The sequence below is a fragment of the Mastigoproctus giganteus genome, chromosome 4 (genome assembly GCF_048544385.1).
Source record: "Mastigoproctus giganteus isolate SK-2022 chromosome 4, ASM4854438v1, whole genome shotgun sequence".
In the NCBI taxonomy this organism is placed as follows: domain Eukaryota; kingdom Metazoa; phylum Arthropoda; class Arachnida; order Uropygi; family Thelyphonidae; genus Mastigoproctus; species Mastigoproctus giganteus.
This window is the reverse complement of record NC_143578.1, coordinates 105,225,533-105,251,232: the sequence shown is the minus strand read 5'-3', so window position 1 is coordinate 105,251,232 and position 25,700 is coordinate 105,225,533. Positions and strand designations below refer to the sequence as shown.

The window sequence follows — 25,700 nt, the reverse complement described above, 5'->3', positions numbered from 1 at the left end:
CAAATAAAATATGTGCTGCTCCTGTTCAAACATTTCCCGCATCAATTGTTGAATAAATTTGGCAAAATCCAAAGTTTCAGATAAAAGTTCTTTCACTAAATGACATTGCATAACCGTTCGGATGATCTTCTATTAATGTAGACCTATGGCACTTTTAGAGAAAATATGAAATCATGATATCCAAATTCTATTTATTTTAATTTCTATTTGTAAAATAATAAGAGGAGTTTACCTCAATATAGTATGTAGAACACTTCCATATGATACTCTCCAGAAATTAAAACGAAAAAGTCGAAAAACTTACATTAGAGTAACAAATAATTAAAAACCAATTTAACACAATTAAAATCAATTTAGCACAATTAAAAATATTAAAAAGAATCTAACGATTTTTTTAAACGATCAAGGAAGGAAAATTGTTTTGGATATTTTCATTAGATTCTTTTTAATATTTTTAATTGCATTAAATTGATTTTAATATTTTTAATTGCATTAAATTGATTTTTAATTATGTTAAATTGGTTTTTAATTATTTGTTACTCTAATGTAAGTTTTTCGACTTTTTCATTTTAATTTCTGGAGAGTATCATACGGAAGTGTTCTACGTACTATATTGAGGTAAACTCCTCTTATTATTTTACAAATATTAATATCAACAACGTATTGAATAACGTTGAAAATATCGTTTCAATAACGTATTGAAAATACGTTTTCAATAACGTATTGAGCATTACAGCTCTGATTCATACTATTTATTTTAATTTCAAAAACTTAATTGTAACTCCTAATCAGGTGGGACCCGTATCTTGAGGGGACTGGTTAGCACTTTATTTATTTCTGAAATAAAAGTTCTTTAGCATTATTTATGTTTTTTTTTTTTTTTTTTCATTTCCTTTATCAGTGAAAATTCAAATATTCACTTCTTCAAATTCTCTTTCTAGGAACATTACAAAATCACATCAAATCAAATCCACATTATTGGGCATAGCCTGGGAGCACATATTGCAGGATACATTGGAGGAAGAATTTCTGGACTAGGAAGAATTACAGGTAAGACAATGCAAAACAAATTTCACTTGTAATGTCTTCATACTTTAGTTTCAGTAACAACTGTAACTAGGCATTCTAGTGGAAAATCAAAATTTTGTACCCTCTGGCTCCCATAAATTAACAGTGAGTAAATAAACCTATTGCAAAATGCATACTGCTCACTATTTTGTAGGACTTCTCATGGTGCAATATGGCTAAAATTGCTGATGTGCCTGAAACCTTACAACAACCAACCAATGAGTGTTGAAATTGGTTGGTTTCAATGTTAGAAAAAAGTTGTGAGTTAGGATTTAATGTGAAAGTGTTTAATGTGAAATTTAATGTGAGATTTAATGGGAAATTTTAATGTGTGAGATTTAATGTGAAATTTATTGTGCAAGGTGAGGTAGAATTTTTTTCAGCATGGTCTGTGCTTCTTGACAGGAGAGACTGCTTCTACAGGAATGGGATACACTTAAATAGAAAGGGCGCAAGAATATTTGCTGATGCTATCGAGGCAGTGTTAGGTGTGTCGGAAAAATTGCTAGCTTGGGGGGAATACATTAACAAAGGTTAACAGTGGCTGCAGGCAGAGGCAAGAGTGATTCTTTCACTGCTTCTATTAGAATGAGTAGAAGCCTGGAAAGCAAGGTGCTGGAGATTTCCAGGACTGTTGAGAGTCATAGTGAAACAAGTAAATACATGGGCTGTGTTACGGTAACTAAGAGTAGAAACAAGTGCATGTATACTTGCATGTACACCAATGCTAGGAGTATAATTAATAAATTTGATGAGTTTGAATTGCTGATCAAGACATCAAAGGCAGATATCGTTGGGATATTAGAGATGCAGTATCACACAGATATAAACAGTGTAGAATTGGAATTTGGGGAGTACAATGTATACAGAAAGAATAGACAAGATACAAGAGGAGGAGAGGTCATGTTGTTAGTTAAGAAACACATAAAATCTAAGGCAGTGCACCCAGTTGACATGGATGGACAGTGCAGTGTTGAGTGAGTTTGGTGTGACATATGCACTAGGAAAGGGAAATGAGAGTAGGCGTGTGTTATAGACCTAATGAATCTGATGAGTATAATGAGTAATTGTGCAGAGAAATAGAGTGGGCCAGTAAATCAGAATGTCTTATAATGGGGAACTTTAACTTTCCAGATATTGACTGGAACTTGTGAGTTGGTTACTCGCACACTAGCAAGGCTTTTATGGATTTATTGGATGACTGCTTTCTACAGCAACATGTTCAAGAGGAAACTAGAGGGAGTAATACTCTTGATCTGATTATCAGCAGTGATTATTCATGCATTAAGAATTTGAGATAAAGGAACCACTGGGTGACAGTGATCACAATGTACTGATGTGGGATTTAGTTAAAGATGTAACTACCATAAAGGGTAAAAGGAAGGAAGGGCTTTGCTTTCCTAAAGGTGACTACGGGGGGTCTCAGACAGTTTTTAAATTCTATACAGTGTTATCAACTGATGATGTTACCAACATTGAATTCTAAATGAGAAGCCTTCAGAGACTTAATCTTGGAGACTACTAGGCTTTTCATACCAACTTAAAAATACTGTTCAAGGTTTAGGTCTAAATGAATGTTAGATGAATTAATGAGGCTCATGGCAGAGAAGAAAAATGTATGGGATGCATATAAATTATCAGGTGGCATAGAAGCCTATGGCACATATAAAATAGTCTGTAATCAAGTCACATAGGAGGTTAGGCAGGCAAAGGCAGATTACAAAAAATCTTTGGCAGAGGATGCAAAGAAAAACAGCAAAGAATTCTTTACTTATGTGAACTCTAGAAGGAAAGGGATAAATCAGATTGATGATCATGCTGAGGTAGCTGATAAACTGAATGAGTATTTTGCGTCTACATTCACACATGAGGAGTTATTCAAGGAGGGAAATGCCAGAAGTTTATCAAACTCTAACAGAGAGCTAATTAATTTTGTAATAACTGAGAGCAAACTGGAGGAGAAATTGTTGAAGTTAAACATAAGGAAGTCTCCTGGGGTGGATGAAATCTATCCTTTTATATTAAAGGATGCAGCAAAGGAAGTAATCAAACCCTTGGCCATAATTATGAGAGCTTCCTTGCACTCAGAGGAGGGCCTCGTGGACTGGAAGTGTGCAAATGTATCACCAATTGCACAAAGGGGGTTCAAAAGGTGACACAAATAACTTATAGACTTGTTAGTTTAACTTGTAGTTTGGGTAAAATAATGGAGTCACTGGTTAAAGAAGCATTCCAGGATCATCTACACAAGCCTGCAGTAATAGTTAAGACAACACATGGGTTTGTTAAAGGGAAGTTTTGTCTGACCAATTTGATTGGATACTAAGATGCTGATGCTATCGAGACAGTGTTAGGTGGGTTGGAAAACTGCTAGATTGGGGGGATACAAGGATTAATAGATTAACAGTAACCACTGGCAGAGGTGAAAGTGATTCTTGCACTGCTTCTATTGGAATGAGCTGCAGCCTGGAAAATAAGATGCAGGATAGTTCAGAGACTGCTGGGAATCATTGGGGTACAAATAAACACATAGGTTGTGTTAGGGTAGCTAAGAAAAAGAACAGGTGCATGTATACTTGCGTGTACACCAATGCTAGGAGTTTAGTAAATAAATTTGATGAATTTGAAGTATTGCTCAAAACATCAAAGGCAGATATTGTGTGGATTTCAGAGACATGGTGTCACACAGATATAAGAATTCAGAACTGGAATTTGGGGAGTACAATGTCTACAGAAAGGATAGACAGGGTAGGAAGGGAGGAGAGGTTATGCTATGAGTTAAGAAATACATAAAATCCAAGGAAGTGAAGCCAGTCGACATTGCTGGACAGTGCAGTGTTGAGTCAGTTTGGTGTTATATAAGCATTGGGAGATCAAAATTGAGAGTAGGAGTGTGCTATAGGCCTAATGACTCTGATGAGCATAATAAGAAACTGTACGGGGAAATAGAATGGGCCAGTAAATCAGAGAGTCTTATAATGGGGGATTTTAATTTCCCAGATATTGACTGGAATTAGGGGGCTGGTCACTCACACACTAGCAAGGCATTTTTGGATTTATTGGATGATTGTTTTCTACATCAGCATGTTCGGGAGGCAACTAGAGGGAGTAATACTCTTGATTTGATTATCAGTAGTGATTCTTCATGCATTAAGAATCTGCAGATAAATGAACCACTAGGTGGCAGTGATCACAGTGTGCTGAAGTGGGATTTACTCAAAGAGGTAACTACCATTAGGGGTAAAGGGAAGGGTCATTGCTTTCGTAAAGGCGACTACGATGGACTGAGACAGTATTTAAATTCTATACAGTGGGATCAACTGATGATGTTACCAACAGCAAATTCAAAATGGGAAGCATTCAAAGAACTTATCTTGGAAGCTACTAGGCTTTACATACCAACTAAGAAATATTGTTCAAGGTTTAGGCCTAAGTGGATGTCAGATGAACTAATGAGACATATGGCAGAGAAGAAACATGCATGGGATACATACAAATTAACACATGACACAGAAGCCTATGATAGATAGAAGTTGACCTGTAACCAAGTTACAAAGGAGGTTAGGCAGGCAAAGGCAGATTATGAGAAATCGTTGTCAAGGGATGTAAAGAAAAACAGCAAAGAATTCTTTACTTATGTAAACTCTAGAAGGAAGGGGATGAATCAGATTGGTCCACTTGATATCGATGGGTCAACTGCTGATGATCCTGCCCAGGTAGCTAACAAACTGAATGAATATTTTGCATCGACATTCACACATGAGGAGTTATTCAGCGAGGGGAATGCCAGAGGTGTATTCAACTCTGGCAGTAAGCTAGAGAATCTTGTAATAACTGAGATAAAGTGGAGGAGAAATTGTTGAAGATAAATACAAGAAAGGCACCTGGGGTGGATGGGATCTATCCAGTTATATTAAAGGAAGCAGCAAAGGAAGTAAGCAAACCCTTAGCCATAATTATGAGAGCTTCCTTGGACTCAGGGGAAGTACCCATGGATTGGAGAAGTGCAAATGTAACACCAATTCACAAAGATGGATCAAAGGGCGACACAAATAATTATAGACCTGTTAGTTTAACTTCTGTTCCTGGAAAATTAATGGAGGCTCTAGTTAAAGAAGCACTTCAGGATCATCTAGACAAGACTTCAGTCATAGCTCTCGGACACAGCATGGTTTTGTTAAGGGGAAGTTTTTCCTGACCAATTTGATTGGATACTATGATGTAGTCACAAAGGAACTGGATGCAGGGAATAACTTGGATATTATATACTTGGATCTTAGAAAGGCTTTTGATACTGTTGCACATGGAAGACTGCTGCACAAATTGGAGCAGTGTGACATTGGAGGCAAATTGCTGCTGTGGATAAAGGGGTGGCTGAGGGGGAGAAGACAGAGAGCGGTAATCAATGGACACTGCTTGTCGTGGACTAATGTTATTAGTAGAGTCCGTCAGGGCTCAGTGTTGGGTCCATTATTGTTTTCTGTATTCATAAATGATATTGATGATGGTATATCAAGCTTAATGTCGAAGTTTGCAGACGATACAAAGGTAGGCAGGGTTGTCAAGGACACTACTGACACTATGCTACTGCAACAGGATCTGGAAAGGTTGAGCAGATGGGCTTCAAGGTGGCAAATGAAGTTTAACATTGACAAATGTAAAGTACTACATATGGGAAACAGCAACCCCAGAGCAACGTATCAACTCTGTGGTACTACACTGACAGTGGTAGAGAATGAAAGGGACCTGGGGGTGGTTGTGCAGGCAGATATGAAGTTCTCTGAGCAGTGCAGATGGGCTGCAAGAATAGCTCATGGTGTATTGTCGATGATATATAGGAATTTTTCTAGCAGGGATAAGGAGGTGATTATTCCCTTGTATAAGGCAATGGTCAGACCACACCTAGAGTACTGTATACAAGTCTGGAGGCCTCATTTCAAGAAGGATGTAGAGATGCTGGAACAAGTACAGAGAAGGGCAACAAGATTAGTGAATGGAACAAAGGGGTGCTCTTACGAAGAAAGGCTTAAGTTTTGCAAATTACAGTGTCTGGAGACTAGGCACCAGCGAGGTGATCTGATAGAGGTGTATAAAGCCTTGAATGGTTTGAGCATGCTCAATGCTGATGGGATTCTTCCTCTTTCTCAGAATAATCACCTGAGAGAGCATAAATTCAAATTGAGAAAAGACAGATGTAGGATAGACGTGAGGAAATTTGCCTTTAGCCCGCAGGTGGTTGGTTGGTGGAATAAACTTCCATCCCTTGTCGTGGAAGTTGATAGCCTAAATAAGTTTAAGGCTCAGCTGGACAGGTATTTCGAACGAACAGAGGAGTGAAGTGGAAGTGGTTATTTTTTATTTATTTATGCTTTCGATGCTTTCTTGCATCAAATGCCTCTACTAATGCTAATGCTAATGATGTGTCACAGAATGCAAAAAATAATTTTGATATCATATACTTGGATTTCAGAAAGCCTTTTGATACTGTTGTACATGGAAGACTGCTGTACAAATTGGAGTGGTATGGCATTAAGGATGAAGGGATGCTACAATGCTACAATGGATAAAGGGATGGTTGAGTGGGAGACAATAGAGAGTGGTAATTCATGGACACTGATCTTCGTGGACGAATGTTATTAGTGGAGTTCCCCAGGGTTCGGTGCCGGGCCCATTGTTGTTTTGTGTATTCATCAATGATATCGATGAAGGTATATCAGGCTTAATGTCCAAGTTTGCAGATGTTAACGACAGTAAAGACAGTATGCTACTGCAACAGGATCTAGAAAAATTTGGAAGATGGGCTGAGAAGTGGCAACTGAAGTTTAATATTGACAAATGAAAAGTACTGTATATCCGTAGCAGTAACTCAAGAGAAATGTACCAACTTGTGGTACTACACTCAGGGAGGTGGAGAATGAAAAAGACCTGGGAATAATTGTGCAGTCAGATATGAAGTTCTCTGAGCAGTGGAGACGGGCTGCCAGAGCATCTCATGGAGATTTGCCAATGATATACAGGTATTTTGCTAGCAGAGACAAGGAGGTGATTATCCCGTTGTACAAGGTAATGGTCAGGCCACACCTTGAGTACTGTATACAGGTCTGGGAGGCCTCATTTTAGGAAGGATGTAGAGTTGCTAGAATGTGTACAAAGAAGGGCAAGAAGATTGGTGAGGGGAACAAAACGGTGCTCTTACCAAGAAAGGCTTAAGTTCTGCAAATTGCAGTGCCTGGAGAGTAAGCACATGCGAGGTGATCTGACTGAGGTGTATTATGCCTTGAATGGATTAAGCAAGCTCTGAATTCTGATGGGATTCTTCCTCTAGTTCAGATTAAGAACCTGAGGGGGCATAGATTCAAATTGAGGAAATACAGTTTTAGAATAGATGTGCAGAAATTTACCTTTAGCCAGAAGATAGTTGATTGGTGGAACAGACTTTCATCTCTTGTTGCGGAAGTTAATAGCCTAAATAAATATAAGCTGAGCTGGAGATAGGCATTTGGAATGAATGGAGGGGTGAAATGGGAGTGTTTTTTTTTTTTTTTTTTTCTTTTGGCTGATGCTGCATAAGCTTGCTTTCTTGCATCGTATGCCTCTCTAATGCTAACCAACAAGTGAATGATCTCAGGCATTGCGGATAGGTTTTTAACAATAATAGTTCATTATTGCTTCTCTCCCTTTTTACCTTGCCATGTTGTGTCAGAGCAGTGATTCAGGCTAACAGCAAACAAATATTATCAGCTTGGGCTGTAATGGATTGACCTAGCATTGTAATCTTCTCTATATACTATACTCTGCTGGAAGGGTGTATTTAGAAACTCTTCCAAATACATCCTTCGTGAAAATGTGACCTAGCTGTATGTAAAACAGTAACTTTAAAAGTGTGCTACCAATAGCAGATTAATCACAAATAAGCAGAATGAGTTGCTTCTTTAATGCTGTTTCCCCCCGATGATCCCACAGATTCCGATGGCAATGTTCTCAATGATGATGCAAGCCACTGAGAGATGATGTACATCATTTCTGTACAATTGCCAAGTGTAGTACTATCAGTGCTATATAAGGTTACACACATGATAGTGTCACATTTTGCAAATTGCAGCAGCTGGAGACTAGAGACCTGCGAGGTGATCTGATTGAGGTGTATAAGGCCTTGAATGGGTTGAGCATGCTGAATTCTGATGGGATTCTTCTACTTGTTCAGATTACAAACCTAAGGGGGCATAAATTCAAATTCAGAAAGGACAGATGTAGAATAGATGTGCGGAAATTTGCCTTTAGCCAGCGGGTGATGAATTGCTGGAACAAACTTCCATCTGTCATTGTGGAAGTTGATAGGTTAAATAAATTTAAGGAGGAACTGGATAAACATTTAGAGGGAATGGTTGTGTGAATTTTTTTTTTTTTTTTTGGCTGATGTTACATAAGCTTGCTTTCTTGCATCACATGCTACAGTTACTACTACTACTACTACTATTTTGTGATAGTGCTACCCACTATTACAAAATGATAGTGTGTAGCACTATCATTTTGGCACATTCCATCATTTTGGTACTGCATCTGAATTATCAGATGAACTTGGTCCTCAGATACACTGGCCTAGTGAGGTACCACAAATGTCAAGTGTACCAGTAGCTATATGTCATGTTTTGCATCATTTGCTGTTGATTTCTTTAATATTAATAAGTTAATAAAGCCTTGCATGTAGTGGGGCTGCTGATGAACTCGGCTCATTTTGCTCTGTGGGAAGGTGACCACTGCATTGCTGTTAGATATATCTAGGTTCCCTGCCAATAGTTTTGCGAGTGTAAGGATATTTCTTTTAACAATAGCAAATTTCCAAGTTATAACCTCAAGTGCTGTGTAAAGGTTACATACCACTGGAGATAGTGAAAGCATTTCTTGCTGCTTAGCTAATGTAAGGTTCAGGATTCAAGGGCAGTGAACTTATTGAAATATGATTATAATGCTCATGCCCAGCTTGCAGAGCCTATTGCATATATTGCTAAGAATATTTTCTATTTCCTCAACACCATAGAAATTAATAGTGAACTGCTATGTGAAGACAAGGTCTACAGTTTGTTGTTTGTTATTTGGTTTTTAGGAGCATTGACAACTAAGGCCATATTGCTCCGGGGATATGTGGTGGTGGTCATTCCCTGACCTTTCTGCATTCTCCTTATTTGGTGGGCACGGGCTTGAACCCCAGTCTAATCAAGAAGTGTGTGCTACGCACTGCTGCTCCTGCCCAAATGGCTACGGAGGTGCCAAGGCCTACAGAACAAGCATATATGAATGAATTACTTGACTGCTATAAATGGACTAAAATCTTTATCTTTATTCCAGTTACTATATAAGGTTACTTTGTAACCTTATTTGACTCTTGAATTGTAAATACTGAGTTTGCTTAATAATTATTTGTCTTGGATTTGTTTATGTACCTCTTCCCCCCCCCTAGCACTGTACTGTATGGGGTGAAAATTTTAAATTTTCATTTTACAGTTTTGTAAATTTAAATTTTACACACAATTTTAAATTTTGAACTTGAAAGAAATTTTTATTTATCAATTATGATTATTGCACTTTTGTTGGATTTATTTTCCTATTTACTAGGTCTGGACCCTGCTGAACCATACTTTCAGTATACTGATGCCATGGTAAGGCTAGATAGATCTGATGCACAGTTTGTTGATATAGTTCACACAGATGGTGGAAGCATCATTAATGGAGGTAAGACTATTTGAGAAATATTTTATTTCTAAAATTCCTCTTTGACTGTGACTGTTAATGTAGCTTTAATTTTTTCTTATGGAAATTTTACACTTGTCTAGTAACCCAATTAATTTTTCCCAGTTAAAAGTAGACATTAAAAGTCAAGTATAGAAAGTATATGTTTTCAAAAATAATGGAATCCTTGATTAAAAATGTAATGTAAGGTCACATCAACAAGAAAGATATTATAAATGAGTTACAACGTGGTTTTGTTAAAGAAAGATCCTATTTGCCCAAGCTGATAAGGCTTTATGAAATAGCCAGAAAGAAAGTTGATGCAAAATATAACACATATAATTTACTCAGATATCACAAGGGCTTGTGCATAAGTCCAAGCAGTTTCCATTTGGGCTATGGTGCTATAGCTGATAAAGGGTTGGTTAACTAGTAGAAGGCAAAGAGTGGTTATAAATGATCATTGCTCCGAATGGACCATTGTTATGTCTGTCAGGGTACTGTGTTGGTGCCTTTGTTTTTTTAATTTTTGATAATGAATTTTAAAACTCAAACTAAAATTTGTCATAATTTTCTGATGAAATTATGGTGTTAAGGGTTGTTAACAGTAAGAACAAGGAAATGCTGTAATATGACTTAGAGAAATTATACTTGTCTGAAATTATGCAGCTTGACTAAAAACCATTAATTAAACATAATAGTAAATGTCAGGGTCTGCATCTGGGTTATTAGTGGTAAATTGAATTATCAGTTGGTGCAATATGGTAGCATACTCAACCTGTTGAGAATGAATAGGACCTCAGAGTTGTATTTGTGTTGGTATGGGTGTTTAAGGGCACAAGGACAGCATAAGCCAAAATGTGCCAATCAGAGTTGTAACTCACTGTGATGAGAGGTTCACTCAACAGTACAGTAAGGCTGCAAGCACAATGCATAGGGAACTCTCAGTGTGATATTATATATGGGAAGTTTTGCAGTATAAAGAAATAATTATCCCATTATGAAATCAATGGTCAAATCACACCTTGAATAGTTGATGCATGTTTGGTGTCACCATATCAGGGAAGATATCAACTTACTAGAAAGGATATTAGCTAGACAGCAACAAGGAGTAAGTTTCAAGAGAGTTTAAATATTTTAAAAGAATGATTAGATAAAATATTTAGATTAAGTATATAAACATTATACTAGTGATACATTTATTTGATTGCATTTTTATATTATTATTATTTTTTTGATGGCAGATGCTTTATGAGCATTGCTTCTTTACATCGTCCTGCTATTTTAATACTGAATACTAACTCATTTAAAATCTTTGGGCTGCATTAAAATGTGGTGTGAGGATTTGCAGTTCACTATCTTCACTGAATGAACTGGAGGAATTATTGATGCAGCAATTACTTAAAATTAAACTAGATACTATCTGCAAATTCAGATGTACTAGTCCTACGGTGTGCTCAGGTTCAGTTTTTAATGCTCCAGTTGAACAATATAATCAACCTAGCAATGTGTCAACTGCCTCTCATTGAAATTTCTGAACATATTACCTGTACTGTAGCATGAGTTTAAATATTCCCCTAATATTTTAATTGCTAATACAATAAATTGGTTGAATTTTGTAAGCAAAAGTCTTATTCTTCTAAACTCTGTAAAATCCAGCACTTTACAGACTTCTTTAAAAACTGGCACATCTTACCAAAAAAAATCAATATTTTAAAATCCAGAAATATTAAGAAAGCAGTCCACTACTCATATCAATGATCACTATCAACTTAAGAATCCATTCAAAAATAGGGTAAAATTTCTCTCTTTATAATATGTTTGCAGTACTAGTTTGTCTTTTAAATCATGTTGGCCACAAAAACAGTTTAAAATACATAGACAATGCAATGTTGTAATTCTTACATTAGAAAAGAACTTGACTTTGCAACAAGTTGCCCTGGTATTTTACTACTTTAAAACAGATAACCTCACCAAAAGGTTAATCAGCCAATTTTTTAAAGGATGAGACTGCTACGACAGCCAGTTTCAGGATGAACTGGTTCCTCCTCAGATAGTAGTGTTCTGTAGTGGTAACAAGCACACAAAGCAGTTGTAAAGAAGTTCTTCGATGTGAGCTGTCATGCAGTATAGAAAATTTAAGTTTTCAAAGCAATCTGTTTTGTTTGAGTATTGTCATTAGACACCATCTGCTATCTAACAAAGGACTGTTAGTCCTAAAACAAACTGTCAGAGCAGCCTCATCTTTTTAAAGAAATAGTCAATTAAATTTTTACCAAGGTTTTAAAGTAAAATGCCAAAGCAGTTTGTTACAAGGACAAGTTTTTTCTGCTGTGGGAATTATGACCTGCCTTATCAATGGAGTTTAAATACCACTAGTGACAAAAGCAGATGAAAGGAGGTAGTTCTGCAAACATTTTATAATTTCTCTGATGCCACATGGTTTTCGCTATAGTAGAACTTAGAATTTCTCTTGTTAAGTGCTATCTATTATTCAGCAAACATCAATAAAATTCTGTTGGTTATACAGCACTTGCATAGGTGCTGTTCTAAGTGATGGCAAAGTCACAACAGACTTTGACATCACTTAGAACAGTGATATCAAAGAAAGGTTGAAAATGCCCAGTGTGGGTATAGCCAGAAAAATGTATGCTTTTTTTGCAGTTATAATTAATCATACAGTTCATCAGCACATGGCTAAAGGAGGAAGCAAAATAACAGAGTTATTTTGCTTTCTCCTTCCCAAAAACAGGCACTGCTATTTAACTATAGCAGTGCCTGTTTTTGGCACTGCTATAGTTAAAATGGTGATCTTGGCAATCTTTCATATTTATGTGGGAGAAATTGATTGAATTCCTTGACAATACATTATTAAAAGCAAAATGTCGTGTAAACTGTGATAAAGATTTCCTTCTTATAATAATTATTCCTCCCGAAGAATAGTTAATTTTTTTTATTCTCCGTTGCAGAAGGAAATTTTCTCTGAGGCATACCGTTGATATTCTGACAACATTTGCAGTGATTTTTTTCATATCTAATGACCTGTTTACATTTTAATCTTTTTCTTGTTACTATGTTTTAGTCAGTATAACGTTTACAAATGTAAATAAGTTCAGTTGTTGGTTCTTATTGTTATTCATTGAAGTGTGCATTTCCAAAACAGTTCCACCAACCACCACTAGGTACACCTCTTTAAATGTGGAAAATTTTAAAATCTGGCACTTCTCAATCCTCGAGGATACCCAGATTTTAGAGTTTATTGTATAATGTTTTCGTTATTCTCATTAGTCAGATGCTTGACTGTCACCTTTGGTCCTTGAAGCTGTCACAGACATTCCCTCGGATATGACAGACAAGCTGTGCTAACTACCTGGGAGTCTAAAATCTGATGTAACTGATATTCAAGTGATACTCAATTCAAGCGAACCTAATTTCTACGAAGTCCGGACGGTCTGTGACAGCCAAATCCTCTGCTTACACCTTCACGATGGTGGGACTGTTAGTAATCATGGGTATAACCCTCGTGCAACACACTGTGGATGACCACCCAGATCTGAACCAACGTAAGCAGGAGTTGGGGTGTGGCACCCACACCACATGGAGGAATGCTGCCCCTCTGTGTTACCAGGCAATACTAGGTGGTAGATGACTCTCATCAACTGGTACAATACCACCACTTTGCTTATTGGAGGCTTGAAGTGTTGGAACCCATGTTTAGTCTCCAGAGCAAAGTTCTGATCAACCCTTCCCCATCTCTTCCACATGCAGTATGATTGATGTCTTTTGAGGTTATGATGAACACCATGGCGAGATCTAAACTTCTTTACATTTCAAGGTTACAGCTCTAAAACAGTGTTCGCTGGCCCCTCCCCACTAGTTAGTACACCAGACCAAACCTATTGGTAACTCTCTAGGAGGTTTCTGGATCAGCTAATGTATAATCTTGCTGCCTCTACTCTGCCAAATAGTGACTGGAGGGAGTCCGAGTAGTGTGTATGCTGGGGGCATTATCGAGGCCACATTATGTCAAGGATCCGGGTATATTCTTCCCATGTGTACGCCCTATCCAAAAATTTCATTACTTCATGCAGCTTGTCCCCTCCCCCAATTTTTCTTACTATTGAATACACCATTAATTGTCAAACTAACAGAGCAAACTTATCTGCAAAAAGATCTAAACCTCCGAAACACTTCCTAGTTCATTTCACAAATATACATGGTCTCATTTCTAATCTCAATGATGTTCCACTTACAGTCTACCAAACCCCATGTACTTTTTCTGACAGAATCTCAGTTATCGGTTAATTCAACCACTGCTCATCTCAGTTGCCAAAATTATTTGCTGAATGATTCCTTTTGCCTCAAAGGTGGTACTCGTGCATCAATTTTTTGTCCAAAATTCTGTTAGAGACTTGGTAATTGGATTCTCCTCTCTTTGATCTTCTCTGGCTTAAAATCTCTCTACCTCATTCTGTCAAATTCATCTGTTGTCTCTCTACCGTTCTTCCAACTCCACTAATCACTTGGAACTCTTTGACTTTCTCCAGCCCAACTTTCCTAACAGCGAGGTAATTTTCCTTAGTGATTTTAATGTTCACAAATCCAGCTGGCTTCAGTTTTCTAGTCACAGGCCCAGCTGGTCAAGATACTGAGGCTTTTGCAATTACTAATGGCCTTGCACAAATTGTTCATTTACCTACCAGAATACTGGAAAGTCCTAACCATACAGCCGACACGCTCGATCTTTTTCTCACAAACAACCCTTCTAAGTACATGGTCAAAGTGATTGGTCCTTTAGGCACTTCAGATCACAACTTGGTAATTGTCTCTTCTCCAATGGAGCCTTTACTTCATGGGTATTCCCAACATCGTGTTGTTTGGCATTACAAGAATGCAAAATGGGATGACCTGTGAGATTTGTTTTCTTCTTTTCCTTGTCATATTACTGTTTCAAAACTTCTGATGTCAAAGTTTGCTCAGATCGTGTCAGTGAAATTATTCTTGTTGGAATGGAATCCTTTGTTCCACACTCCGCCTTAAAATCTCATCTTTTATCTAAACCTTGGTTATCCAGTAAATGTGCTAAGGCTGTTCAAGAGAAGAATGTTGCATAAAATAATATTGATATCATACACTTGGATCTTACAAAAGCTTTTGATACTGTTGCATGTGAAAGACTACTGTACTCCTTTCATGGAATAATTTTATTAGTGGAGTCCTCCAGGGTTCAGTGTTTGTTCCATTGTTATTTGCTGTATTTATTAATGATATTGATGAAGGTATATCAGGCTTAATGTCGAAGTTTGCAGACAATACAAAGGTTGGCAGGGTCTAGAAACATTGAGCAGATAAGCTGAGAGGTGGCAACTGAAGTTTAACGTTGACAAATGTAAGGTACTGCATATGGGTAGCAGTAACTCCAGAGTAACATATTAACTGTGTGGTACTACACTCAAGGTGGTAGAGAATGAAAAGGACCTGGGGGTAATTGTGCAGTCAGATATGAAGTTTTCTGAGAAGTGCAGGCAGTCTGCAAGAGTAGCTCATGGTGACTTGTCAATGATATAGAGGAATTTTCCTAGCAGAGATGAGGAGGCGATTATCCCCTTGTACAAAGCAATGGTCAGGCCACACCTTGAGTACTGTATACAGGTCTGGAGGCCTCATTTTAGTAGAGATGTAGTGCTGCTGGAATGAGTACAGAGAAGGGGCAACAAGATTAGTGAATAGAACAAAGGGGTGCTCTTACAAAGAAAGGCTTAAGTTTTGCAAATTATGCTGTGAGATGATCTGATTGAGGTGTATAAGGCCTTGAATGGTTTGAGCAAGATCAATGCTGATGGCGTTCTGCCTCTTAATTGCCTAATGGGACATAAATTCAAGTTCAGGAGAGACAGTTGTAGAATACATGTGTGGAAGTTTGCCTTTAGCCGGCGCGTGGTTGATTGCTGGAACAGACTTCCATCTCTTGTTGTAGAAGTTGACAGCTTAAATAAATTCAAGACAGAACTAGATAAACATTTGGACCGAATGGATGAGTGAAATGGAAAAGTTTTTTTTTTTTTTTGGCTGATGCTCTATAAACTTGCTTTATTGCATCATATACTTCTACCAATGCTAATATCGTAATTGACTTGTTTCCAATTCTTCAGTTTCATTTTCTGCCCACACCACAGCTCGCAACCATTGCCAAGTAGTTATTAATCAGTCCAAACTAGATTTTGAACAGGCTAAGAGTAGAAAACTTGCTTCTTCTCTAATGGTAGATGAGAATTCTGGTCTTTTACCAAAGCTATTGGCCGCAATTTTTTCCCATCTCTCCTCCCATGTCTGTCAAAACTAGAGGGTTCTATTGTCACTTCAGCTAAGGATAAAGCTGACCTGCTAGCATCCCATTTTTCTTCGAACTCATGAATTAATGATCTTGGTAAAACACCTCCCACCATTCCCAGCATGCTCCATTCAATGCCTCCTGTGGTCTTATGCAAAAGGATGTCTGAAGGATTTTGATGAATCTTGATACTAAGAAAGATCCAGGTCCTGATGGTATTTCTCCACTTTTTCTCAAAACCTGTTCTTTGCCGCCTTTTTTCACTTTCTTATTCCAAAGGTGTTTTTCCTTCAAGTTGGAAATTTACTCATATCCAGCCTGGTAACTCATTCCTGGCGAAACATCTTTTTTAAGTTCCTAAAAAGGGTGACAAATCCCTCCCATCCAATTATTGCCCCATTGCAATTACTTCTACTCTTTCTAAAGTAATGGAGAAATCAATTAACCACTAGCTCTTAAACTACCTAGAAACTTTCCAGCTGATCAATGATCGCCAGTATGGATTCCGTCAGTGTCGATCCACTGGTGATATTCTGGCTTATGTTACCCATTTATGGACAAATTCAATGGAAAAGTTTGGTGAAACAAGCAATTGCTGTTGACATCTCAAAGGCTTTTGATCGTATTTGGCATAAAGGTCTTCTAAACAAGCTTCCATCTTATGGTTTGCCAACGGTTTTTTGTAATTGGTTATCCAGTTTTCTCTCTAACTGCTCAATGAGGGTGATGGTAGATGGCTCTCTGTCTTCTAACTTCTTCACTAATACTGGTGTCCCCCAATATTCAGTTCTTCTCTCCACTTTTTTCCTCTTGTATATTAATGACCTTCTTCCATTGACTGGAAATCCTATCCATAGTTTTTCTGATGATAGCACATTGCATTCCACCTTCTAGTTTGAGAAACTTTTCCCTGCTCAATCAGTTGAACTTCTCGAATATCTGCTATCAGTTCCTTAAATGCCGATCTCCAGGTAATTCTCCAGTGGGACAATGACAACTTAGTTGATTTCAATCCTCCTAAAACTCAGTCCTGTCTTATATCTTGCAAAAAGGATTCTTCTGCTCCTGTGCTTATCTTTGGTGACACTCAGTTTTCTAGGCAAGATGATATATCTCTTTTGGGGATTACCCTGACTTCTAATCTCTCTTGGCACAAGCACAAGCATATTCAAATATTGCTTCCTCTGCATCTAAAAAAATAGGTGCCTCCGTAGCCAGGTGGGAAGGAGCAGCAGTGCGTAGCACACGCTTCTTGATTAGACCGGGGTTCGAGCCCGTCACCACCAAATACGGAGGATGCGGAAAGGTCAGGGAATGACCACCGCATATCCCGGAGCAATATGGCCTTAGTTGCTAATGCTCCTAAAAACCAAATAACAAACAAACAAACAAGCATCTAAAAAACTTGGTTTTTCTCTTTCGCTCTTGGTGTTACTTTTCTTCCAAACAGCTGTTCACTCTGTACAAAACTCAAATCTGCCATACCATGGAATATTGTTTCTACATCTGGGGCTGTGCCACCAAAACCTCTCTCAGGCTTCTAGATTCCATTCAGAGGAGGGCAGTTAGGTTAATTACTGACTCATCTCTAACAGAGTCTCTCTGCTCTCTGTCTCATAGATGTTTTGTTTCTGTTGCATACCTTTACTACAGATACTTCCATGGACACTGTTCTTCTGAATTGACTGCTATAATTCCTGCTCTCTCTTTTAAAACATTCCTAACACATGCTGCCACCATCCATTTACTGTCCAACTTCAAACTCACAGAACCAACTTTTCATCTTCCTCATTTATTCATTCAACTGCCGTTTTCTGGAACAACCTTCCTTCATGGATATTTTCTGAAAATTACAGTCTACAGAAGTTCTAGTGTAATGTCAACAAATATCTTTCATATTCTCAACCTCCAACCCATGCATGGTACTAAGTACAGTACCTTTCGTATTTCGGGTTTTCATTTAAAAAAATCTTGAGCTGTTAAATTGATTTGATAGAATTAATGTTCAAGTAATAGTTGATATTTGCAGTATCTAACATGATCATTATCCAATAAGACATAGGTTACATGATTTATTCTTTTTTGTCTAGAAGTGTCCACAATAAAAGAAGATATATAACTGGTGTATTTTCATCTCAGGCCTAGGAATGATGCAAGGATGTGGCCATGTGGACTTCTATCCTAATGGAGGAAAACGTCAGCCTGGCTGCAACAAAGGAATGATAAAGACAATAGGAAAGGAGCGTGATCTTTTCTATGGTATGTATGTAAGAAGTTTTGTTGTGTGCTATATGGTAACTTAATTACAGAAGTGTGAGATTTGCTACATTCATTGAATATAGGAGGGTTGTCAAAAAATAGTGGAAATATGGCTATTAAAACAACTAAAAACCAGCTTTATTTACAGATATTTAACTATAACCTGTAACAGTAACTTGCAGATATTTTATTGTAATAGTCTTCTGTAAAAACATGCACGTGGCATGTTTTTACAGAAGTTGTGTTGTTTAAAAGCATTGACCACTAATTGGCACCTTCATCCAGTGCAACAAATCACATGTACTCATGGCTGGAGAATTGGGGGAGAGAATGCTCAAAGATTTCCCTTGGCCACCACTTCAATAACTCCTTCATAGTACCAGCCACATGATGCATTTTCTTGTTCTGTAAGATAATTTGTTGTTTTCAAGAAGATATATTGGAGATATATCTTGCCTCATTGTTTCAAACACTTGGCTATTCCCCCGTGCTCTCATCAAACTATCTTTTTTCGGTCCTTCTCTGAGAAGCTCAGGCTCACCAGGGTTGGCGTAGCCAGAGTAAAATTGGATTTCCTGGTCTGGCTTCTCTCGTGAAAGTGATACTGATTATTATGTATGGCTGTGATGGGGTCATTCTGCATCGTGCTATTCCACAAGCGAATATTGTAGATGTTGCACACTGCCACTCATTGCTGGTGAAACATCTGCACCCAACTATATGACAAAAGCACTGCAATTTCTTTGATACAATGCTAATCATCTTGTATGCTAGTGCAAGGTGTCATGTGGCTGATGCTGTAAAGGTGTCATGTGGCTGATGCTGTAAAGGTGTCACTGCAATGATGGCAGTGGGGAAATCCTTAAGAAGGAGCCACTCGGAAGTCAGTACTTTTGAACACCACAAGGCTTAAATGAGCAATAGGTTGCTCAGCATAGCAAAATTATGGAAGGTAGCATATTATATATTGAATGTGATAAAAATTGCTTTTATTCAGCTCTAGGTGGAAGAAGCAACCTACCATTCTGAAATCAGAAAGTTTATGTAGATTCAAAAATGAATTATATAAGTATTTGTAAGAAGTGAATACAATATAAAAATAGCAAAGATGTTTAGTTTTTTGCTTCTCATTTTTACAGCTGATGTTACATAACCTGCATTGTTTTGTCAATTTCATATGAGATTGACTTTATTAAATATGCACATTACAGTCACATGGCCCAGTCATTATATGTGGAAATTTCATAAAGTATACATTAAAACCTAGAATGTGTAAATCAGTAATATAGAAGTAAAATGCAAAAATTGCCAAAAAAGTAACAAAATTTGAATAAGGAAATATTGTTTAAATAAGTTTGAAAAAAAAAAAAAAAATAGAAATATTTAGAATTGATGAAAGGTTTTATAAAATACTTCAAATACTTTTTGGTTTCTATATTTTGACTCAGTTAAAATATAGAAACCAGAATATAAAAAAGTAATTAAACAATTAAATATCAAATATACTAAAAAGTTAAAATTTTTTTCTGAGTTGAAATGTTTTACATAAAAAGAAGAAAATGTAATGATAAACAAATATAAAAAAATATAATGATGATAATGATAAAAAAATAAAATGAAAAATAAAAAATAAAATATATAATGATAAACATGAGCATATTGAATGGAGATGTTAAATAAAGATTATGGTAAAGGAATACTGTAATTCTCATTAAATAATTTAATTTTATTAATGTAGACAGGTCCATTTTATAATGATTTATAAAACCACCATAAAACCAAGTGGAGTGAATTTCTGGTACTGGTGCATTAATAGTGATGTTCTGCAAGGTTTTATTGAGGCAGTAACAATGAATTACTTTGTGTATAAATTTCAAGACTGTAACATTTCTGTGTGTATAATAGTTTAAGAATTTATTTAACTAGGTAAGAATTATAATCTTCTTCTTTATCTTCGCCTTCTTCCCACATTTATATGGGGTCAGCATTTCCATCCTGAGAAGCTCAGGATGGAAATGCTGACCCCATTTCTCTCCCTATCCTGGGCTTCCTCCATCCTCTCTCTTTTAAATCCTCTGCCACCTTGTCCTTCCATCTCAGCTTAGGTCTCCCCCTCTTCCTCTTCCCTATCACCTCCAACTTTTCACACCTCTTCCCTACATACTCCTCACTTCTTCATTCCACACGTCCAGGCCACCTCAACCTAGATTCCTGCATTTTTTTACTCAGAGGCCCCACCTTAACCGTACCTCTGATATAGTTGTTTCTTATCCTGTTCTTCCTCGTCACACCACACATCCATCTTAGCATCTTCGTCTCTGCCACTTCCATCTTTTTCTCCTGGACCCTTGTAATCACCCATGTCTCAGCATTGTATATCAATGCGGGTCTAACCACAGTTTTATACACTCTTCCCTTCATTTTACAATTTACTATTTTATCACACAGCACCCCACTCATCTTTCTCCAGTTCAACCATCCACATTGCACTCTATGCTGTATTTTTTTAGCATTAGCATTAGCATTAGTAGAGGCATTTGATGCAAGAAAGCAAGCTTATGCAGCATCAGCCAAAAAAAAACCCACTTCCACTTCACCCCTCTGTTCGTTCAAAATACCTGTCCAGCTGAGCCTTAAACTTATTTAGGCTATCAACCTCCACCACAAGGGATGGAAGTCTGTTCCACCAACCAACCACCCGCTGGCTAAAGGCAAATTTCTGCACGTCTATCCTACATCTGTCTTTCCTCAATTTGAATTTATGCCCTCTCAGGTGATTTTTCTGAGCTAGAGGAAGAATCCCATCAGCATTGAGCATGCTTAAACCATTCAAGGCTTTATACACCTCTATCAGATCGCCTCGCTGGTGCCTAGTCTCCAGACACTGTAATTTGCAAAACTTAAGCCTTTCTTCGTAAGAGCACCCCTTTGTTCCATTCACTAATCTTGTTGCCCTTCTCTGTACTCATTCCAGCAGCACTACATCTCTACTAAAATGAGGCCTCCAGACCTGTATACAGTACTCTAGGTGTGGCCTGACCATCGTCTTATACAATGGAATAATCACCTCCTTATCCCTGCTGGAAAAATTCCTGTATATCATTGACAATACTCCATGAGCTACTCTTGCAGCCCGTCTGCACTGCTCAGAGAACTTCATATCTGCCTGCACAACCACCCCCAAGTCCCTTTCATTCTCTACCACTGTCAGTGTAGTACCACAGAGTTGATACGTTGCTCTGGGGTTGCTGTTTCCCATGTGTAGTACTTTACATTTGTCAATGTTAAACTTCATTTGCCACCTCTCAGCCCATCTGCTCAACCTTTCCAGATCCTGTTGCAGCAGCATAGTGTCAGTAGTGTCCTTGAAAACCCTGCCAACCTTTGTATCGTCTGCAAACTTGGACATTAATCCCGATATACCATCATCAATATCATTTATAAATACAGAAAACAATAATGGACCCAACACTGAGCCCTGAGGAACTCCACTAATAACATCAGTCCACGGTGAGCAGTGTCCATTGATTACCACTCTCTGTCTTCTCCCCCTCAACCACCCCTTTATCCATAGCAGCAATTTGCCTCCAATGTCACACTGCTCCAATTTGTGTAGCAGTCTTCCATGTGCAACAGTATCAAAAGCCTTTCTAAGATCCAAGTATATAATATCAAAGTTATTCCCTGCATCCAGTTCTTTTGTGACTGCATCATAGTATCCAATCAAGTTGGTCAGGCAAGACTTCCCCTTAACAAAACCATGCTGTGTCTGAGCTATAACTGAAGTCTTGTCTAAATGATCCTGCAGTGCTTCTTTAACCAGTGCCTCCATTAATTTTCCTGGAACAGAGGTTAAGTTCACAGGTCTATAATTACTTGTGTCAGCCTTTGATCCTCCTTTGTGAATTGGGGTCACATTTGCACATTTCCAGTCTATGGGTACCTCCCCTGAGTACAAGGAAGCTCTCATAATTATGGCTAAGGGTTTGCTTACTTCCTTTGCTGCCTCCTTTAATATAACTGGATTGATCCCATCCACCCCGGGTGCCTTTCTTGTGTTTATCTTCAACAGTTTCTCCTCCACTTTACTCCCAGTTATTTCAAGATTCTGTAGCTTACTGCTAGAGTTGAGTACACCTCTGGCATTCCCCTCGCTGAATAACTCCTCATGTGTGAATGTCGATGCAAAATATTCATTTAGTTTGTTAGCTACCTGAGCAGGATCATCAACACTTGACCCATCAATATCAAGTGGACCAATCTGATTCATCCCCTTCCTTCTAGAGTTTACATAAGTAAAGAACTCTTTGCTGTTTTTCTTTGCATCCCTTGCCAAGGACTTCTCGTAATCTGCCTTTGCCTGCCTAACCTCCTTTGTAACTTGGTTGCATATCAACTTTTATCTATCATAGGCTTCTGTGTCATGTGTTAGTTGGTATGTAAAGCCTAGTAGCTTCCAAGATAAGTTCTTTGAATGCTTCCCATTTTGAATTTGCTGTTGGTAACATCATCAGTTGGTCCCACTGTATAGAATTTAAATACTGTCTCAGTCCATCGTAGTCCCCTTTACGGAAGCAATAACCCTTCCCTTTACCCCTAATGGTAGTTACCTCTTTGAGTAAATCCCACTTCAGCACACTGTGATCACTGCCACCTAGTGGTTCATTTATCTGCAGATTCTTAATGCATGAAGAATCACTGCTGATAATCAAATCAAGAGTATTACTCCCTCTAGTTGCCTCCCGAACATGCTGATGTAGAAAACAATCATCCAATAAATCCACAAAAGCCCTGCTAGTGTGTGAGTAACCAGCCCCCAAATTCCAGTCAATATCAGGGAAATTAAAATCTCCCATTATAAGACACTCTGATTTACTGGCCCACTCTATTTCCCTGTACAGTTCCTTATTATACTCATCAGAGTCATTAGGCCTATAGCACACTCCTACTCTCAATTTTGATCTCCCAATGTTTATGTCACACCAAACTGACTCCACACTGCACTGTCCAGCGATGTCGACTGGCTTCACTTCCTTGGTTTTTATGTGTTTCTTAACTAATAGCATAACCCCTCCCCCCTTCCTATCCTGTCTATCCTTTCTGTAGACGTTGTACTCCCCAAATTCCAGTTCTGCATCCCTTATATCTGTGACACCACGTCTCTGATATCCCAACAATATCTGCCTTCGATGTTTTGAGCAATACCTCAAATTCATCAAATTTATTTACTAAACTCCTAGCATTGGTGTACACGCAAGTATACCTGCACCTGTTTCTATTCTTAGCTACCCTAACACAACCCATGTGTTTACTTGTACCGCAATGGCTCCCAGCAGTCTCTGAAATACCATGCATCTTGTTTTTCAGGCTTCTGCTCATTCTAATAGAAGCAGTGCAAGAATCTCTTTCACCTCTGCCAGTGGCTACTGTCAATCTATTGGTCTTTGTCTCCCCCCAAGCTAGCAGTTTTCCGACCCACCTAACACTGCCTCGATAGCATCAGCAAATATTCTTGCACCCTTTCTATTTAAGTGTATCCCATTTCTGCACTCAGTCCTCCATCCCTCTCAACATTTGATCCCAGATACTTAAATTTCAAAACTGATGGTAGCCTTTCCTCCTGCAGTTTTATAGAGCTCTCATCTTCTCCATTTAATACCATATATTCTGTCTTCGTTCTAATTATCCTCATGCCTCTCTCTTCCAACGCTTTCCTCCATTCCTCCAATTTCTTCTCTACCTTTCCTTGATATGGTTTGCACAGTACAATATCATCCGCGAACTGCATACTCCATGGTGCTCTACTCTTCACTTCTCTCACCAACACATCTATTACCAGGTCAAACAGATACGGGCTGAGAGCTGATCCCTGGTGCAGTCCAACTTCTACAGAGAACCCCTCAGTCATACCTACACTACTCTTAACCTGAGTCACCGCTCCCTCGTACATTTCCTTCACAAGCCTTATGTACTTTTCTGATGCACCCTTCTCCCTCGTGCATCTCCATACCTCTTATCTGGGCACTCTATCATATGCTTTTTCCAGATCTATGAACACCATGTGCAACTCTACTTGCATCTCCCTATATCTTTCCTTCACCTGCCTTAAAGCAAAGACTGCATCTGTTGTTCCTCTTCCCAGTATGAAACCAAACTGTTCCTCTCCTATTTCCGTCTCCTGCCTTATCCTTCCTTCCACAATTCTTTCCCAGATCTTCATCGAATGAGACATTAACTTTATTCCCCTGTAGTTCCCACATTCCTGCACATCCCCCTTTCCTTTATAGATTGGCACAAGTATACTTTCTCTCCACTTATCGGGTATCCTCTCCTGCTGCCACAGTTTTTCCATAAAGTCCCATAGGATATCAATCCCTTCTTCTCCCAGACTTCTCCATACCTCTACTGGTATCTGGTCAGCACCTACTGCTTTTCCCCTCTTCATTTTTCTGAGTGCGCTTTCCACTTCTTTCCTGCTTATGCCTTCCACTACTCTTTCATTCGTCTCTCCATCCTCGCATAGTGCTCTTCGGTTTTCCTCATTTAGTAACTTCTTAAAATAGTCTCTCCACCTTTCTTCTCCTTGTCCTGTATAACCACTCCCCTCTCATCTTTAATCTGTTTTATTGATGAAAAGTCCTTTGATGCCTTGTCTCTCGCTTTGGCTATTCTCATCAATTGCTTATCTCCATCTTTCCTTTCCAGTTCCCCATAGGCCTCGTCCACTGCCCTTTCCTTTGCTATTGCCACAGCCCTTTTTGCCTCCTTATTTGCTAATTTATATGCTTCTTTATCTTCCTGGCTACCTGTTAAATCCCATCTTTTCTTCTTTTGTTTTATCACTGCTTTCACTTCCTCATTCCATCACCAGACCTCCTTTCCCTCTAGCACTCCCTTTCCTGATGTTTTCCCAACAACTCTTCTCCAACTTTCCTTATGATACAACTATTTAACTTCCACCACTCTTGCACATCTTCTGGTAACTTTATTCCTTTTAGCACTTTTTCCCGAAACTCCTTCTTCAAAACTCCTCTTTCAATCTCCACCATTTTATCATTTTCTTCCCCTGTCTTGAATATTTCCTACTTTTGTCCACTGCAACCTCCCAATCGACCACGAGCAATCTATGTTGTGCAGACACACTTTCTCCATTTATCACCTTGCTGTTCCTCATTTCCTTTAGATGCCTTCTACGGCACATGATATAGTCAATCTGGCTTGTCCTTTCCCCACTCTTGTATGTTATCAGCTGGCTTTCTTTCTTTTCAAAGTAGGTGTTAACTATCGCCAGGTCGAATGCCACTGCGTGTTCTAC

At 38.3% G+C, this 25,700-nt stretch overlaps 1 protein-coding gene across 1 annotated transcript in view; it reads left to right on the top strand.

Moving 5' to 3' along the window:
- LOC150086963 (pancreatic triacylglycerol lipase-like) overlaps positions 1–25,700 on the top strand; it is a 169,269-nt gene that overhangs the window by 80,006 nt on the left and 63,563 nt on the right. The window contains exons 3-5 of the mRNA XM_090372338.1: positions 942–1,050; positions 9,682–9,798; positions 18,266–18,385. Coding sequence (XP_090228464.1) covers positions 942–1,050; positions 9,682–9,798; positions 18,266–18,385 — 346 coding nt within the window. The remainder of the gene's footprint in view (positions 1–941; positions 1,051–9,681; positions 9,799–18,265; positions 18,386–25,700) is intronic.